A 19,672-nucleotide genomic window follows, 5' to 3' on the forward strand; every position below is an offset into this window, starting at 1 on the left:
AACGGCTACTGTTCTTTCGCAACTTTCGTTTACTCGAATCTCTGACTCGAACTTTAGAAATTCTTGTCGTTACAAACATAGTCTGGGAATAAATAAGAAGACAATAACTGAAAATCTGATGTGTACGTAAAACTGCAAATTCTAGAATGATTCGTAATGTATTAGTATTGGATGAGGTACACGTGAATGAAGAGCTTTTGTTTGTAAAAGCTCTGACGTAGCCGGTGAAGATGGCAATGTTTTGCATGATTCTATACAGTACGCTACCACAAAATTATGCTGAAATTAAATGAAAATAATAAGCGTCTAAAAATATTTTCGTGTCTGCGACAATTTATCGCACAGTAGGAACATTGTCATAGTATTCGAATTTTTTGAAAATTCGGTAGGTTAGCGCGCAGGAAACTGTTTGGAGGGCATATTTCAAGAAATTCTATGAAACAGAAGGATCGTTTACAGTGTGAATCCCTGGGTGAATTGAGACAGATGTACGTAGTTGATAAAACTAGTAAAACAAGTCTCGATGGATAGTTTTTGCTAACAATAATAAACAATCCCTAAAACTTCCGAATATCAACGACGCCTGTAAGTATGTTTCCCCGCACGCCAGTCAAAACCGGAAGTGCCACGACGAACAGGCGGCAAAGATGAGAGATGTAAAGTTTGACGAATGTGTCCCGATTGTGGTTTTGCAGATAATCAAAAATTCACTTACGAGAAGGATCACGCCTTGAATCGCCAGCATTCCACGTACTTGTACTTGATCACTTTCCTGCGCAACGCTCGCTGGCAAACTGTTAATCGAGCGGCCATACTTCGCTGTGTAGTCATGGTTACCAGTACTAACTGAAACTTGAACTATCGGAGGTTGGTGGAAGAAACCCCAAGCCCCTTGTCACTATTCGATCTCCGTTTGTCATTGAATCGAATCGTTGAAGTATCAATATCCATTTTTTTATACGTTTGTCAGTCGATTTAGGATTAGACTTGTTGATCGAACTGTACATATAAATTCCATTTCTGTTACTAGTTTTTTTTTCCGAAATCTGAGTATATTGCATATATCGAAAAGAAACTTATTAGTTTCGTTTTAAATTATTTATGTGAACCATATACTAGGTGGTTCCACGCTATCAAGCCACATGTTCTCCTTTTTTTTTTCTTTTCATGAAAAACTACGACACGTTCTTGCATACTTTTTCTTCACATAACAGTTGTAAGCACTAACAAGTGATCGATGCACATATGATTTGCATTAAAGTGGCCGAGACGTATATGTATATGTATATAAATATATACTTTTAGATCGTAAAAAGTGTCAATAGAAATGTGTATCAAATTATTCATACTTATTCATAAGTATTTATAGAATCGTGAAATGAAAATGTACTGTGATCAGAAGAATCGAATGAGTAATGAATATGTTAGAACGTTAGAAAAACATAGTCCATAAAATGTTTACACCTGTATCTTCGTAAAAAGTATATTATAATTTTGTACCTTTTTGAAAAGCAGAATAATTTGAGAATTAGTAACACCATCCGTGAAGCTGTTTTCTTTTAGTATTTTCAATGTATACATTCGATTCGAGCAAGAACGAAGCGTGCTAATTCTTTAGGGTATCAGCAGGTGTCAGAAATGACACCATAATGTTGACGTCAATATTGGTCAATATTCTTAGAATCACACGTGAACATATGTCGATATTTTTAATATCGAAAAATGATTACTGTAATAATATTGGTTACGATAATATATCCTTGCTGACTTACACGTTCGAATTATAAATCATATCCAATTGTATCATTGGCCATAGATTATGATACAGAACGCTGCAAGCTGATGTTCTGTGTCACATATTTACGTGTAGGACAGTGAAATGTTGTTAGTGTAAATAATTTTGTTGAAAATATCGCAAAATGTCGCAGGAGGTTAAAAAAGGGAAAAAGAAACAAATAAAAAAAGAGAAAACTAGTCAGAAGGAAGAGAAAACTACGGAGAATGCGAAAGAAGCACTGAAAGAGAATGTCAATTTGTATGTAAAATTGAGCATTGTGTTTCTTATGTAGTTTACGATGAATCGTTAACTTTTCTTTATTATTGAATGTTAATATAAATTGCAGATAATACTTTAATGGTTAATGATGTAAATTATAAATACGTATTGTCTAGGTTAACTATAATAATTTTTTGTTGTGGGAATAGACTATGAATGTTTATGCATTAAGAACTGACAAAATTAGGAACCATGACATTTTCCGTTTTATTGTTGATCTATTGAAATTCCTAATGAGAATAAAATAGATTTTTGTTTAATCTTTGATATTGCAAAGCAAGTTGCATAAACATCTGCAGTCAATTCAATGGTGAAATTTGAAATATGTATCATTTTTCAGAAAATATGGGCCATCTGTGACATTTCCATATCAGAGAGTATGGTCACGGTGTGCCCTAATACTTGCAGTACTGTTCATAGTATGGTATAATAGCAAACAGGGTAAAGAAGTTTATTTTGCAAAACAGAAAGAAGTTCTGCTAAGCCGTACACAATATGTTGAATGTTCAAATGATTATAAAGCAGAAGTAACTGAATATCCTGAATGTACACCAGAAAAGTGTGGAAGAATAGTCAGTGATAAATTAGTATCGTCAACAGAAACAGATATTTTGTTAAGGATGGCAATTACTGGATTAAATTTGGGTGGTTCTGATGGAGGTGCAAGTATCTTGGATCTTCATTCTGGTGCACTGAGCAAAGGGAAAGGTTTCATTGATGTTTATACCTTACCAGAAGCTAAAAAGATATTTAATAGTGCAGATCTAGCAATCTATAAGTATGTCAATTTCTGACATTTATTTATAAGAGAAAAACGTAAATAGTGAAATTTGAGCTAGTACATTCATTATATTCCCTTTAATTTTTCCCTACTAAATAGTACTTTATATTTATAGAGTAGTAAAAACTAAGATACAACACGCAGTAGCACATAACTTTGGAGTACCCGCTAATAAAATATACTTAACAAGTCCTACATTCTTTTCACGAATGACTAATGCATCTGCAAAAACAATACATGATGAGTACTGGCATCCACATGTTGACAAGGTATATAAATTGATTACATAGTACCTGGTTACTACATTCATCAACACAATTTCTGTTGTAGGAAACATACAAATCATTTCATTATACATCTTTACTTTATCTGAATGATTTTGGAAGAGATTTTGAGGGAGGTCGATTCATATTCATGGATAAAGACCATGTTAATACAACAGTGGAACCTCGAAAAGGTAAATAACTGTTGTAACGAGGAGTAATATGTAACAGTGAAACGAAAATAATTCCAATTACAAATTTATTCTGCAGGTAGGGTGTCTATGTTTACTTCAGGTAGTGAAAATTTACATGCAGTTGAAAAAGTGCAGTCCGGAATTCGGTATGCATTGACCGTGTCGTTCACCTGTGATTCAAACGCTGCAGTATCCGATCCAAATTACCGTACAAAACAACCAACGTAAACTTATTATGTATGAAACTTACATTCCACTTAATTTTCTACAACTGATGTTTAGGGATCTCTTTTTTAAATAAATTGTTTCTTTAAAAAAAAAATGAAAGTCGTATTTCTGTATAAACTGGTAAATCTACTTGTAAAATTGTCTTAACTTATTGAATGTTCTTTATTTACTTATCCATATAATACAAGAAGAGATGTAACATATAACAAACGAAGATTGCAAATATTCAATGCCAATCGAAGTAATTGCAAACATTTACATTTTTATTATTTAACAAACTTATCATTGGCAATGAAAAAACAGTATAAATGTTTGCCCTTAAAAAAGCATTAAGTATGTTATGTGCAAGAGACGGAGATTTTTGTTCGGATACACTGTTTATAAAAATGTACAACACTGAAATTGGAAATATTGAAAAGACTTCAAATGTGGTTTTTACCGTATAAAATTTTTGTTTAATGTTTTGCACATACTTCTATCATGTAAAAATTGTCATGGTATACCAGAAAGCTAGATATGAAATAACATTTATTAATGCATAATGGAACAAAATAAATATATGTATATATATTTATATATACATATATGCTCTATATGTCCAAATAATGGTAACTTGTCCACCAGAAACCATTAGAAAGACCTATAGCGGATATTTTTGAAAGTACTTAAATATTTATACATAAGATCCACTAAATAATCATAGTAATACCTGCTCGTACTACCTCAAATTATTACAAATTAAAAAAGAAAACGCTAAAGTTACTTTCTTCTCATAAATTTAAAATATATACGATTAGAGAATAGAAGGTTGGTTCATAAATTAATGCGAATGACATATGAACAATGTGAGTGGAAACCTCGAGGAAGAAATATTTGTACAAAAAGAACTTTACACAGAATATCTAAGAACTATTAATTATTAAATATTAATAATTAAGTTGTAAGATGATCTGTATCGATATTATTGTACACTGATACTTTCTAGAACTTATCTATGCGACATTGATAAATATCGCGTATTCCTCGATGCTCTGATTCTAATATCAATAGAAGTTAGTTTACGTTTGTAGGATCTTTGCGATTTCTGAGCCGCTCTCTCCTGTCAAGAAACTCCTGTGATTTCCAGGCAATTCTTCAATTCGTATATCCTTTGTACAAATCTGCAAATAATATAAATATGAATTGACGTGACGATTTACATTGTAATCGTATTTCACAGTTGTATAGATATAGCAATTACCTCTGATAGACCGTAATCTTTTTTCACATGAATGAAGTTGTCTTCAATTCTTACTAGCGTGACATCTCCTTTATACGTATCAGATGGTCTGTAGTAATAAGCTGCCTGTATCTTTCTGTGGAACAACTGTCCAGCAACCTTCAAATCCTCATCCTTCAAGTCCGCATGATTGATTACTTTCACCATTTTGTTCCATATTTCGTCATCTGGTACATCCTTCAAGATCGTATATGCCTGACGAAAAGAAAAATGGTAATCTAGTAATGCAATACATATAGCAACGGTAGTGTCTAGACAATTAAAAATAAATTACCTCAATGTAACTGATCTTCCTATTGAACTGTGTAATGAAAAATGACATTGTCTTCCGACAATTGTCCTCAAGGATATCCTGCCTTGATCGACTCGCTTGTTTTCCAATTTCAATACAATGCAGCCTTACAAACTCTGGCGAACCATCCAGAAGAGTTAAAATCGTTTTTTCTCCCGCATTCTCCAGCTGAAGAGCCATTTCAAACGCAACGCAAGCTCCGAACGAGTAACCGGTTAAATTATACGGTCCTTTCTTCTGAACCTTCTTCATTTCCTTTATGTAAAAACTGGCAAGTTCTGTTATAGAATCCAGTGGAGCATCTCTTACACACTGGAATCCCCAAGCAGGACGTTCTAATTCACTGGCTATGCTCTTGAATGGGCCTATCATTCCTTCGATAGCGTGAACGAAAAATACGGGTACTCCCTTCGATTTCTTTGTTTTCAATTCCACAAGAGCTTCCACAGGAACAATTTCCGTGCCGTCTGCTTGGAACAGGAATTCTGCCATAACTTCTTCTTCCTTTCCACCTTGCCCATCATTCTTGGCAGTGTCGACTGCGCCGGAGTCAATCATTTGTAACTTCTCGAACGTCAGATTGCGAATGTCTTGTGGAGACAGTACTGTATCGTAATTTCTTTCCAAAGTCTGTTTTATTTCTGTTCCCATCAAAGAATCCATTCCAAGGTCAGCCAATGTAACATTGTTATTAATGGTTTCCAGTTTCTTAATGCCCAAGATGTTGGCAACCGCTTGAACGATGCTGATTCTATTCGATGTATCCTGGAATTTGCGTTGATCCGCAATGCAACAGGAAGACAGAACCGGATGAGGTTGCTGTAGAAATACGTCCATGGTTTCCAAACAGCTTCCAATACGCTGGGGTGTAGTACCGCCTACTTCAATATCATTAGAGCCACCTAGAGTGTCTAAAAGAAAAAATAAAATATATGACACATACAGTACACAATCGATACAATTACTTGTAAAGAAACTCAAACGCGATAAGGAAAAGTAATTTACCTAGAATCAAACCGACATCTCCGATAGCTCCCCACTGTATAGCAAGGCCAGGCAAACCATTTGCCTGTCTCTGTTCTACTATTCTCTCCATAGCAGAATTTGCAAGACCGTAATTCGTTTGACCCAGATTACCTTTTCCACAGGAAACGGAGGAGAAGGCAACGAAGTAGTCTAGCGATGGGCACATCTCTCGGGACGCTGCGTCCAAGTGTTTCGTAGCAATGACTTTAGGTGTAGTCACCTTTACGAAATCATTTTCGTTAAGGTCTTTGATCAACTTGTCAGCCAGAACAGCCGCCAGATTGAATATACCGCCAATTGGAGCAATTTCGCTACTTTCTTTGAGCAGCTGTCTCGCTCCGGCCAATGTTGTGACATCAACAGTGGAAATGGCAATATTAACGCCCATTCCGCGCCAACGACGTACAGCCATCGATTGGTAACCGGTACGTATTCCAGATCGTGATGTCAATACTACATGTTTCGCGCCACGGGTGATCATCCAATCTGCAAGCTCTATACCGAATCCACCGAGACCACCGACCAATATGTACGACTTCTCTGGATTCATGTACGTGCGAGGAATAGCCGCGACTATTTTTGGCGCCGGAGAACTGACAACTTTCTGTTTCTCTTCGTCGCGAATCTTCAACACGACTTTTCCAATGTGTTTGCCCGTGGCCATGAACCTGAAGGACTGTTCGATTTGTTGTTCGGAGAAGACGGTTGCCGGAAGCGGACGAACGGCTCCGTTTTCTATTCCCTCTTGAACGAGTTTCACCACTGCTTGCCTTTCCGCGCAGTCGTCTTCGCAAATGGCGTCTAACAATATTCCGTGGAACGCAGTATTCTTCAAGAACAACGACATTCCCAAGGTCGCGTCGTTGGACAAATCGAATTTTCCTATCTCAAGGAAACGACCGCCAATTGCAAGACACCTTATACTGGCCTGCAGCTTTTCCTCGGCCAAGGAGTTAAGTACTACGTCGACACCACGGCCATTCGTCTCGTTAAGTATCATCTGTTCGAAGCTAGTGTCTCGAGAGTTACCAATATTCCTGTCGGTCAACTGTGGGAACATCTTCTTCAAGCATTCACGTTTCTCTGGCGTACCAACTGTGGTGAACACCGTACAACCTGCGTGCAGTGCTATGGAAATACTAGCTTGTCCCACACCTCCGGTACCTGCATGGATAAGAACACTCTCGCCACGTTTCAAGCCACCACGGACGAACAAAGCATAGTAGCTCGTGGAGTAGGCTACCGGGATCGTTGAAGCTTCCTCCAAAGTCCATTTGTCGGGTACTATCCACGAGAATCCAGGATCGGCTACAACGGTGGTGGCTAAGCCACGTGCTGGTACCATCGCCATGACTCGTTGACCTTTCGAGTTACGTCCAGAGAATTCGAGACCCAGTATACAATCCTCGTTGGCCAAGTTTCCAGGAAGAGCATCCGGCGGTAACTTTCCACTGGCTAACATCACATCTCGGAAATTCAGAGGAGCATAGTATACATGGAACAATTCCATGTTTGGACATGTCTCCGGTTGGTAATAGCTCAACGGGCTCTCGATCCATCTCAAGCTACTCAAATCACCTCTATACAAGACATTAATGTAGGCGTGTTCAACCTGAAGGGACGATGCACCTTTTTGCCCATCTAAGGGTAAATGACGGTATGATCCCCAATTTCCTCCTTTCAGGACATTTGCTACAAATTGTTTCTCTAATTGTTCGGAATAGAATTTGTTGCTCGGACTAAACTTGGGGGCGTTTTTGTCCTGAATGAACACGTAACGCACGTTACTGCCGCCCTCTTCCATACGGAGACAATTTATCAAACCAGCCATACCTAAACAATCACAGGTAATGTTGTAAGAGAACTGTATTCATGACAAAACTTATCTACAGATACAATTTTCAAGATTGCAATACTCACCAAGCAGTTCTTCGCCTTGGCTGACTAAGAGAATTTCTTGATTTTCAGTCACGGATTTCTTCATGGCCGCCTTAAGACCTTCCAACCAGTGGAAGTTCTTCTCCGTTATTTGTATGATACTCGGTTCCTTCAAATTTTCTATCTTTTTAAGTAGAATGAACGACTTTCCATGTATCACTTGTTTACTGACATACATTAGATTACAGCTTTTCAAGTTGCTCAGATTAAGCTGACCACATTCTTCGAGTATTAAAAACCCTCCGGCTTTCAAACTCTCAGATAAATTTCTAAGCGCAGCTTTCGAGTTTTCGGACAGCACATTGGCCGCTATTATGAAATTCAAATCCTGACCTACGGGCGCGATGTGCATGTCTCGTTGCACGACTTTTATGTGTTGTGCTTCCAGACTAGTGTATTGATTAGGGTTACTTCCAGCAATTTGGAAGTCGACCTGAAATAGATAATAATTCCGTGAAACAAGAACGCTCATTGTTTGAACCAATTAAAGAAAATAATTACACTTACGGTGACAGAAGGTTCTCTGTATAAGATATCCAGCACTATCGATCCGAAGAGAGTATCTGCTGGGCGTTCATCGGCTATTTCGATACCCTTCACCTTTAATCCTTTCGCGTTTTCGCGAACAAGATGCAACAAGACCGTCATAGCATACGTTTTAGCTTTGTCAGGATCCTGTACCAACGGTTGAGGATTCACGTAAGGTACGAACAAGCTTCTGTCATGATAAGGGGTGACTTGAGTTTGCTGCCTCTTTGGAGCCAAATTAACTTTCATCTTTCTTATCTCGATACCGCCCGATTTCGTGACGTCGATATTCTTATAATAATGCGCAGGAATACCATCGCCTGGTTTCAAGTTGTTAACATATTCCAAATGAATCATAGGGTTGATAGCGACATACTTTACACGTGTCGGTAGATACAGTGCTCTGGTATCCTTGTCGAGGATACTGATCTGAAGCATAGTATCTATGAAGGAGATCCAATTGGACCAAAGAAGTTCACCTGAACCACCACGGTTATTAGAGGTCTTGATACCCCGGAAAACTCCAGTGTAATCGTATCCTCGCAGTCTAAGCTCTTTGTAGATATCTACAGGTTTCAACTCTAACAATTCTGGTTCATTGCGTACAACAGGCGTGGGCAGATTCAACAACATCTTCTCAACATTCTCCGGCACAGATATTTTCCCTGTCACCGCTACAGATCCACTTTCGCAGATCTCAAATTCACCCGTACCCATGAATATATTAATCAAGAATTTAACTGTGCCTTCTGTGGGTAAGATGGTGGCACGCAGGATTTTCACGTCTTCAAACACAACTGGCAGTTTTTCGTAATTGACATTGCGCAATTTAGCAAAGGTTTTCCAAACGATTACCAGATAACCAGTGGCTGGGAAAAGAATTCTTCCGTCGATCTTGTGACCACTTAGGTACGCGTCAGACTCTTTGGACAGGTCTACAGCAACTATACTTTCCCCGGAGGAGCCACCGCTTGTACTGAAATTCGCCACACTCCACTCGGTGGAGTGGTCCCATCCAACAAGAGTATTCAACATTGGTGTACCACGACCAACAGGATAACTTATCGATGGATACAGCTTGGACACTTCAGGTTGCGCACCTGCGGTGTACACTTTTCCTATATTCTCAAGGAAGAAGCCTAAATTGTTCTCGTTGTCCCGTTTGTGGAGGCCAACGTTGGTCACGTTTTTCGGTAGTGATCTGCGTAGAATTGCTTGCATTAGACAGTGCGGTGCAACTTCTATCGTAATAGCATTGTCGTGAATAAATGTTAATCCTTGTTGGAACAGTACCGGCGACAATAAGTTGTTCACGTGATATGCCGCGGAACTGAGTTGTGCCAACGGATTATTCCAAGCTCCATCGGGTATGGAGGTCGAAATCCATCTGGAGGTTCGCGGTTTTGGATTCGGTATGATCCTCTCCAGAGCAACACGCAAGCTCTGTCCTACTGGAGCAATGTACTTGCTATGGAAGGCGACACCAGAGCTGTCCACTACTTTCACGAATATGTTGTCCTGCTTCAGTTTTTCAGCGAACTTGTGGATAGAATCAACCGGACCAGAAACGGTTACGGAATCGCTTGAATTGTTACAGGCCGGAAAAATGTCTGGCGGGCATCGTTTTTTAACATCTTCCCAACTTAAGCCTACAGCAGCCATGGCTCCTGGCGGTAATTTGGAATTAAGAATCGATCTTCCTCGCCAGTATGCAGCTAACATTGTCTGTTCCGGTGTAAATGTACCATCAGCGTAGGCGCACCCAAGTTCTCCGACCGAATGTCCAATGATACCATCAGGGTGAATACCCATATACGCTAACACGTCGACTAAAGCCACTTGAATAGCTGCAATCGACACGAAGCAATGCATAACGTTCTCAAAGGTCTCGGGTGTTCCATTCAAAATAATGTTCATCAAATCGAGTCCTTCTGGTTTCAGTGCATCGGCGCAACGTTGCAAGCTTCTCTGGAACGGCTCGATGCAAAGCAATTGCTTACCCATGCCGGACCATTGGGAACCCATACCAGAAAATATGAACCAGATCGGACGTTTCTCTGTAGTATTACACTGACTAATTTCTGACCCGCTAGCATTTCCTAATACAGAATAACCTCGATAAGCATGACTCGGTATGTTGGTCGCGTAAGTATCGTGAAGCAGAGCAATGAATTCATCATCTTTTTCGTGTTCTTTGGCTTTATCTAACAGAATTTGTACAGCTTCTTCGGTGCGCCCTGATGCGAGGACCAACTTGGGCAATTTACTATCTAAGACTGGCGACAACTTTGGCTTCGGATTGCTACGAAGAAGTATGTGTGCGTTGGCTCCGCCGAAACCGAAGGAGTTCACGGCTACCAGGCCACCTTTCCACGGTGTGTTTCTATCTATAACTTGTATACTACCATCTTTCAATGATGGTATATTTTCGTTTGGATTTTTAAAGTGAAGATTGCCCGGAATCACACCGGCCTCCATGGCGATCAGCAATTTCGCCAGAGAACCCATTCCACTGGCTGCTTCTGCGTGGCCCAAATTCGATTTCACAGAACCGAGAAGAAGCGGTGCCTTCCGACCTTTACAGAATAAATTAGCAATGGAATTGATCTCTTGCGGATCGCCGACTTTGGTACCGGTTCCGTGCGCTTCCACGTACACAACATCGGCTGGATTGACGCCCGCCTCTAAGTAAACCTCGCGCATCAATTTGTTCTGCATTTCCCCGTTCGGGTACGTGATGCCTTGTACCTTATTACCGTCGGTGTTGGTCTTCGAGTGTATCACAGTGGCGTAGACTCTGCGCGCGTCCTTTGCCTTTTGCAGATAAAACACACCGACCGTTTCGGAGCGGACGTAGCCTTTTCCGTCGGCATCGAAAGCCTTGCACATGCCGTCTGGCGACAGCATACCTAACCTATGGAATTCAAGCGACGCGATGGGCTTCAACAGAAGATTACATCCGCCGACAATAGCAGCGTCGCACTCTCCCGAGCGAATCGCGCTGATCGCTTGGTGCATGGCGAACATCGACGAAGAACAGGCGGTGTCTACCGCGTAACTTGGCCCGGTGAAGTCGAACGCGAACGATATCCTATTCGGGAACATAGCTCGGCAGCAACCGATTAACGCGTACCCTAAAAACATAGGTTATCCGATTAACATATCTATCGCGTAAGAAAGTGGTAGCACAGACGAGGTATAGGAGTAAACATTTTATCCAATATATTTTTTCGGCCCACTTTTCTGGGGCGACGTCGACACATTTCCATTTTAGTGTCACTACCCACCGCAGATTCACCGTTCTCATAACGTAGAGGTTGCTAAAATCATATGGTTTTTAAGGTGTCGGTACTACGATTTAGGTAAGCCACCAACTCCCATTAGATAAAAGGTCTATTCTTATACCTCGTCGATGGTGGTAGCATTGAATCTTTCAAACTTGTATATGTTCGCGGTTTGGCAGCACCCGACTTCATACCTGACGACGATGGTGTTTTTTTTGTGTGTGTTTCAAACATTTCGAACGTGTACAAGTTTTTAATTGCCAACTAGCTCTTTGTTTGTATTCTATGCGAAAAGACACGTGGACGAACCAGTAACTTCATCCGGATCATCGGACCACTTCTCGTTCGACTCCGAGGTTGAAACACCGATGTATACACCGGTTTTCGATCCTCTGATTTCTTGTGGATTGATACCGGCATCGACTATCGCCTCGTAAGTTGTCTCCAGAAGCAAACGAAGCTGCGGATCCATCAGATGAGCTTGTTTCCCATGGACGCCGAAGAAGGTAGGGTCGAACTGATTGAGTGTCTTCAGTTTGCCGGTTCTTGTGGGTAAACCGTAGAGACCGGCCGGCCATCGGCGTTCGTCGTCGGTGACCATGTCGACACCCTCGAATAAATTCTTTTTCAGTTCTTCTACGCTGTCCGACTCTGGGAAACGTCCTGAAAAAACCGTATACGCGTTCAATTATTATACATTGTAAATTACACTCGACGTGTACATCTTTAAACATAAAAATAGTTGTTTTTTTCTTACCTGAAAAGCCACTGATGACGACATCATTGTCGTGGCTGTGCTGGCCGGTACCGTTCATCATTGGTTCTCTCGCGATAGGACTGTTTACACTTTCGAATTGGGCTGGCATTATTGCTGATTAATAAGGTGACGATCCTTCAAGTTTTCCGTTCTTCCAGAATCTATCTGACGTGGGAGCCTAGTGGACAGTAAACTGAAAACAAAGACAGGAAAAAAATACTTCATTTTATCATTAGCACTGTGTAGAGAATGTTTCGGAGACAGTGAAGATCCCTGGGTCAGGACTTTATTCTTAACCTACAGACCATTTTATATTTCAATCGTACTTTTCTCAACGATCATAGGACAATAAACGGTAAACCAATCAACCGAAATTATTTCTCTTATCGGTGTGCGAACGATTAAATGTGATAGGTGAAAAATTCATTCGATACAAGTAGGATGTTATTGTATTTGAAAATTTTACGGACGCACACGGGACAAATACTGCTCTCTCACGCGGATCACAACACACAATACTCTTGGGACACCTTAAATGTCTCAGTAATTGTATTAGATTACCCGCGGTGGCTACCTCCTCTTCTCGGGGCTGATTGAGTGATTTCAATTGAACTACTCGCGCTCCAGGGCAAAGTGAATTCGGTTAACATTATTTCCTACCACACGCATTCTATATACTCTACCCAATGAACGAGTTTTCTTTGCTCCGCGTCTGCTGTTATTAACGTTTTTCCTTGATAATTTCGTGGATAATAATTACATTCTTCGAACAGCGTCAGAACGTGAATTGCGCAACGATAATATATCCGTGTTCGACCCTATGGCTACTTTTTTTCTGGCGGTATTTTTGTCACGACGTGTTGTTTCCGCGTCAGATCGCGCGAAATACAGCGCGAAACATATCAAAAAGAAAAAATGTGGATAAAACACAGTCGGCTGTGACTGGTCGGTGGCGTGCATGGCACGAACTCCGAAAGTATCAATTGATGATTCTTGATAGTTTAACATTGGAACACGCGTGTCGTGTTTCAAGAATCGGTGCAACAATAATTGCAATGATAATTCAGTTTTCCTTTTCTTTTTAAAAAAAATATATAACCGGAACATCTGTAAGGAAACGGAGAATGATCGCGGATAGTTAACAAAGTTTTCATGAAAATTTAATGTAGTAGTTCAACTCTGTGTAATTGAATGGAATTTAAATGTGATTCGTTGCTTGTCAAAAGTACACGGGTATTGAAAATTTCATTCGAAAGAATTGTACAGACAAAAATTTGCACACAATCGGACGGCTGGCGGCGGGAGTCGGTTCTCGTAGAAATTTCGAAAACTCTGGATATACATTTATAATCACGATAACACAATACAGGACTAAATTCATGTTTAAGCTATGCGTTCGCGATCAATTCAAACGTCATGTACTCCGCACCCGTTCCGACGTAATCACCAATGGATGTCAACGTGCATATTATGCAATGTGGACACTGCAAAAAAAAAAAAAAAGAAAAAAAATAAGAAGTTTACTCGCTGAATAGTCAATCGGAATTTTGCGTTTCCGTATGCGTTTGTACAAACCACGAGGTATAACCTAGAGAGAACCTATGATACGTAACCGACGTGACCCCGGATAGGGTTAGATCACCAAGTTCTTATCAATATACATACATTGTACTATTTGCATTAGCATTTATTAACCGTACTCTACGTATGTGTGTCTGTATCGATCGATTTTCCAATCCGATAACGTCAACTTGCAATTACAATCGCATCTTACGATTCATTCTTTTATTTTTTTTCTTTTCTCTCTCTCTCTCTTAAGAGATGGCAGAAGTTCACGGTCAATCGGTGAGATTCTCGCGTGATGTTCATGCGACGACACTCTCGAAGATCGGTTTAATCGTGGTGAAATTAAGAAATTAAAAATTCTTAGATGCCCGTTCGAGATATCGTTTCATTATCGAATACGTCCACTTGACGTTAATTATAGAAGCAATTGATCGCCCGGGTATTATGTTAATGATTCCCGCGCATATCACACGGTTTTACAATCCATAATTGATGATTTCGAACGATCGTTGGTATTTTCTTTCGTCAAATTTTAAAAATAAATCAACCCATTGTGGACTCCATTATTAGTCTTCGTTTAAACGGATTTCTCGAGAAATAAGCAGCAGCATACGCATTTTTGTGAAAGAGAAAAATCATCAATGGATTGTTTATTGATGAACCTTATGAAAATTCTTGCAGGTGTTGGAGACACATCGCGTTACATTCCGGAGCATTTGAATTTGTTTATGTAAATCGAGAAGCACTGACATAACGCGTGATGGTGGCCGCAGTATAACGTGCGAAGATTTTTCTTCGTCCATATTCATTACGTAGTTCGAGTAACAGACGTCAATGACTGTAATAAAATATGCTAACACTTCTATGTCTCAGTTGATACTCAGTATTCATGTCCCTCGGAAGACTAGAGAGAAAGAGAAAGAAAAACCAATTCCTATCTCATTAGAATTAAATATTACAATATTACGAAAATCGAATTTCTATTAAATCGACGAACTTTACACGGTTAACCATTATTTGTAGCATTGTTCAAAGTTCGTGTCGGGTATATTCGGACACTTTTTTTTTTCTTCTTCATACGCGGCGATAATAATGTCGATCGAAGAGGTCATTGCGTATCAGGTATCGTCTTTTTTATATGTCCCCCGAACGTCCTAAACTTTGTACACTGACTATCTGTTGAAGGACTTTCTACTGCTATAATCGCGTGTCCCCCTTACTCTTTTAATTTTTCCTTGGATCTTAAAGTTTTCCTTTCCCGAAAAATAACGGCAAGTGTCGAATGAGGACGAATATTATCGAAACAACCACATACACAGATAGGCTGTTTCGATTTCTTTGAAAATAATCGTTTAATTTGGCATTGAACAATTCCATTTTTTTCTAAAGGGATTAAACATATAAATATTCATGAGCATTCAAAATCTACTAATCTCAGAATAAGGTTATATACGTCAGGTTGACATGGACGCCGTTTTTAGCCGTCATGTATATTACTCACAATCAAAACTGTGTCCACCTCACACACTCTAATACGTAGGCTCTCCACGTCGTTTTCAGGCAAAAGTATTTCCTTCGAATTCACGGACGAGGGGCACCACGATACAGAGGTAAACATGGCTAGCCTTGAATACACGAAGTTTATCTAAAGCGATAGTTCCGTTAAATCATCCGATTCCTCGTTTCAAACACAGTTGGAACAGACGCGCGATAAAGTGATCCCCGCTTACACGAGCAAATGATAAAAATGTCTACACATTTTCCGCAATACATACTTTGTCTCTTGGTTAGAGTGATTCGGTTCTAAGGCTTTGGGGAAACATCTTCGGTTGATTTGTTTCGCGCACCTTGCTCTATTATCAATAAGAACGCTATCGCTAATACGGTTGTATTATTATTATTTTTAATATATCTAATAAATTGCTTAGCGTGTGCAACGGCCAACGTGTTTGATGTTACAGACTGCATATCAAAGGACCACATTTTCTTAACAAATTATGTACATCTATTCGATTGAACATACACGAGTCCTATAATCGGATTAAAATAATATACAAAAGTTACGAATTATCATTCGCCGATCAGGCGTAAAAAATTTGTAGCTTGTTATGCATACAATGGAGGCTTAATTCATTATTTGAATAACGAGTCAAACACGCTCGCCGATTTCCTCCAGTTAACGAATTCGATTACGCAATTGACCAGAGACATTCAATTTTTCGCACGATCACTGGAATAGTAGGAGAGAAAGTGTTATTCCGATACGATCTCTTAATCATAATCCACGTGTCTAACCTTCGTGTGGAAGATACCAGGGGTTTATCATAAGCAGCATCGTTTATTTAAGAATCCATGCTTCAAATAATTCCATCGCGACCAAAAAAATATGGTAAGAGGCGAAACTAGCCACTCAGGATTATCGCTTGGTTCATCGTTCGATCACGTGGCGCGCGACGTAGATACGCACAGAATCAAAATTCAGGAAAACATTGGACGAAACGGATCGGGTATTTCTACAAGATCATAAATGTAGAAACGAACCGGTAATTCCGTTTATGAAACATCGTAACTTAAAGGAAGTCTTAGTCAGCGATTTGAATTTCGAAAGAAATATTATCAATAATACTCTAATTTTTTTTGTAATTGTAAGTAATTCATCAAATTCATCAAGCAATCTATAAGAACTGCTCCAAATACGCATGCTTTCATTTCTCTCGAGTTCTGATTCGATTTCTTGACACCTCCCTTCACAGATGAATAATCATTTGACCAAAAAACGACCAGTCAGAGCAGTTTTTTTCCGACATTTTTTTTTGACACGGTAGAATGCGAAATGAAATAGCTGTACTTCAGCTTGTAATGCTAATGGAATCCAAACAAATTGTGATGCCTGTAACGTCAACATCGTAAAGAAATATTTGTCGACGATTCGAGAACGAGATGATATTGTAGCCTATTCTGTAAAGAAGTCGGTATAGCAGCAGGTTAGTTTCTACCAAATAACAATTTGCCGGCAACGAGTCTGGTATGACGTAAATACACTCCTGCACAACGTCCAGCAAAGCTGCTGAGTATGCAACGCAGTAGTAAAAGAGTACAAGAGTCAGACAAGCAAACGTTTATGAAAATTGCACGCGGACCATTCGTGAATAAGTGAATCATGGCGTTTCAGGAAGATTTTTTCCGCGCGACACATTATACGATGTCTATGGATCGTTAGAAATCCGTACAGTTTGCTATACTCTACTTGTATTCGTTATTGTGAACCGTGGGCTAAATTACTTGTTCTCTTCCTAAAGCAAACTTTCACGTAACTAATTCTCTGTTGCAAATGATACTATCCACTCGTATAACCTTAATTCACAAAGTAGAACTAGCCAACGTTGGATTTTCTCGTGGCGTGTGTAACGTACCGACAGGTGCAAAAAGTCGACACAACACGTGACAAACTTCGTGTTTCCAAATCACGATTCCTTACAGAAGTTGACATGAACACCGGAAACGGTTTTCCACGACGCAATTCAACCGCAATAAACAGCACGTTTTACGGTATACGATACGTGAAACCTCGAAATAACCGCATGTAAAGTCGACAATTCGAAATTCCGGTGTATATCAGAGATTTTTACATAAATCTGTCGATTTTGAAATGATTTTCGATGCTCCGAATGGAAATTCAAGCGGGACGACGTCTGCCAGGGATTCCAATACTCGTAGATATAAACGGATATACAATTGACTTAAGTCCACTAAGAAAACGACATACATATAATACGCCCCAATCGATCACTCCTTACGACACACCTAATGTCACGGCTAACGGTCGCTAACAGTTTGAATTACACCCTTAATGTGTACGGCGTAACCATGGTTGCTGAAATATCGGGATTTTCGCGAGAAATAAAATATTGCCGGAACGACTTACCTCGCACGTGGATACAATCCTGGCAAACGTTTCAAATTCTATCTTCCTATCACTGGAATGTTCTGGAGCATCCAATAGTTGTACACAATCTCAGGTTTTGTCCTACAAACGAATACGGGAATGGATCCTGCCAAACCAACCTGTACTTTTTGTACGGAAAGATACAATGGAATGTTGTATACAGAATGTTACGGAACTAGGAAATTGTTTCTCTGTTCGGTGTCTTTAGGCGCGACGTGCGGTTTCCTATTGTCAATAACCGGCACAAGCGTCGCGAACACGTCGCAGAGAACTGGCTAGCGTCTAGCTGGTGAGCATCTCGTTATTATTGAATTGGACGGACCATGTGGTCTGACATCAGACCATGTGGTGTCGACCAATGAGAGAGCAAGTTTCCGGTACGCAAGCGCACTACGGATGGACCGGCAGTTCTTGTCTTTTGTCACGAATATTCCGCTTTTCCGTTAATGCGTACCTACTCCAGCCGGCTGACAGGGCTCGTTCCACCATCCTTCGAATCCGACATCCAGATCAATTCGTGAACATGCAGTTGTCACATGTCGACCTTCCGCGTTTTTGTTTTTACATAACTTTTGTATTATCGGTAATGATAAACTGTCCGTGGAATTACTCACCGCTTGTAACCGAGCCGAACCGTCACGAGGGATCGATACCCCTGTCGGCAGTAACGTAATCTCATATTCCGGGTGTATTTGAGACGGTCAAAGTCGTGTTCTCTTTGTATCGTTTCTTTTTTGCAGTAAAATTTTCCGTATCATTCGAGGAACGTTTCGCTGGAATGTATACTTTTGAGAAACGTCAATTTACAGTCACAACTTCTGCTGACATAAGTTATTAACACGAGTTTCATTTGTTTGAGTGATAGGTGGTATTCTACTGTTCTATGTAGTTATTAATAGAGACACGTTTTATGTATATCGTTATTGTTACTCTTCATTTCCTACTTTATGAAAGTAGTATTCGCGATAGTTTGTTATTTCCCTTACATCTTTTAACTGACTATTCGAGAAGTATAATCGTGGTATAAGAAGTTTGGTCGTGATGTTACTGTCAACGGGCACAGCATTACCTTCTTCATTCCTAACGCGATAATCATTTTGTTAGATTTTATTTTAGTACACAAAACTAGGTACACATAATAAAATATCCGTGAAACTTGCCGTTTGAAATTTAAAATTTTTTAAATTTAATTTTAAGCGATTTCGATATCTAATGGCCACCTATTTTGTCTTATGAAAAAGGAGCATGCTGTCGCGAAAGAAGACAAAAAAATATTCCTAATGAATAATTTATAACAGAATAATTACAACCTAATGAATAAAATACAGGCTATAAATGTTTAGTAATAGTATGAGACAGCTATCTAATTTTACGTTTTCTCGAAATGTATGACATACACATGGTGTGACCTTAGGTCACACCATCTATAACAGATCAAAGTAAAAGATGCTTAAATTTATCCCTTCCATTCACGTTTATGTGAATTATGTATATGTACATAAATCATATCGCATGGATTAAATAATTAATTGTG

General features: G+C 39.6%; 2 protein-coding genes across 2 annotated transcripts; one reads left to right on the forward strand and one right to left on the reverse strand.

The window, feature by feature from the left end:
- Positions 1-1,757: 1,757 nt before the first annotated feature.
- Positions 1,758-3,665, forward strand: LOC107191692 (2-oxoglutarate and iron-dependent oxygenase domain-containing protein 3-like). The gene is made up of 5 exons (XM_015580791.1): positions 1,758-2,035; positions 2,397-2,834; positions 2,953-3,106; positions 3,168-3,294; positions 3,371-3,665. Exons 1-5 carry the CDS (start codon positions 1,920-1,922, stop codon positions 3,520-3,522), a joined length of 987 nt encoding a protein of 328 aa, XP_015436277.1. The 5' UTR covers positions 1,758-1,919; the 3' UTR covers positions 3,523-3,665.
- A 745-nt stretch (positions 3,666-4,410) lies between these two features.
- Positions 4,411-18,393, reverse strand: LOC107191791 (fatty acid synthase). Its single transcript, XM_015580903.1, has 9 exons — positions 18,118-18,393; positions 12,627-12,819; positions 12,179-12,532; positions 8,565-11,719; positions 8,040-8,490; positions 6,099-7,952; positions 5,076-6,004; positions 4,763-4,996; positions 4,411-4,682 (listed from the first exon to the last, which is right to left on the reverse strand). Exons 2-9 carry the CDS (start codon positions 12,733-12,735, stop codon positions 4,581-4,583), a joined length of 7,188 nt encoding a protein of 2,395 aa, XP_015436389.1. The 5' UTR covers positions 12,736-12,819; positions 18,118-18,393; the 3' UTR covers positions 4,411-4,580.
- Between the last annotated feature and the right edge of the window lie 1,279 nt (positions 18,394-19,672).

Source organism: Dufourea novaeangliae, unplaced genomic scaffold, assembly GCF_001272555.1.
Source record: "Dufourea novaeangliae isolate 0120121106 unplaced genomic scaffold, ASM127255v1 scaffold228, whole genome shotgun sequence".
NCBI classification, from domain to species: domain Eukaryota; kingdom Metazoa; phylum Arthropoda; class Insecta; order Hymenoptera; family Halictidae; genus Dufourea; species Dufourea novaeangliae.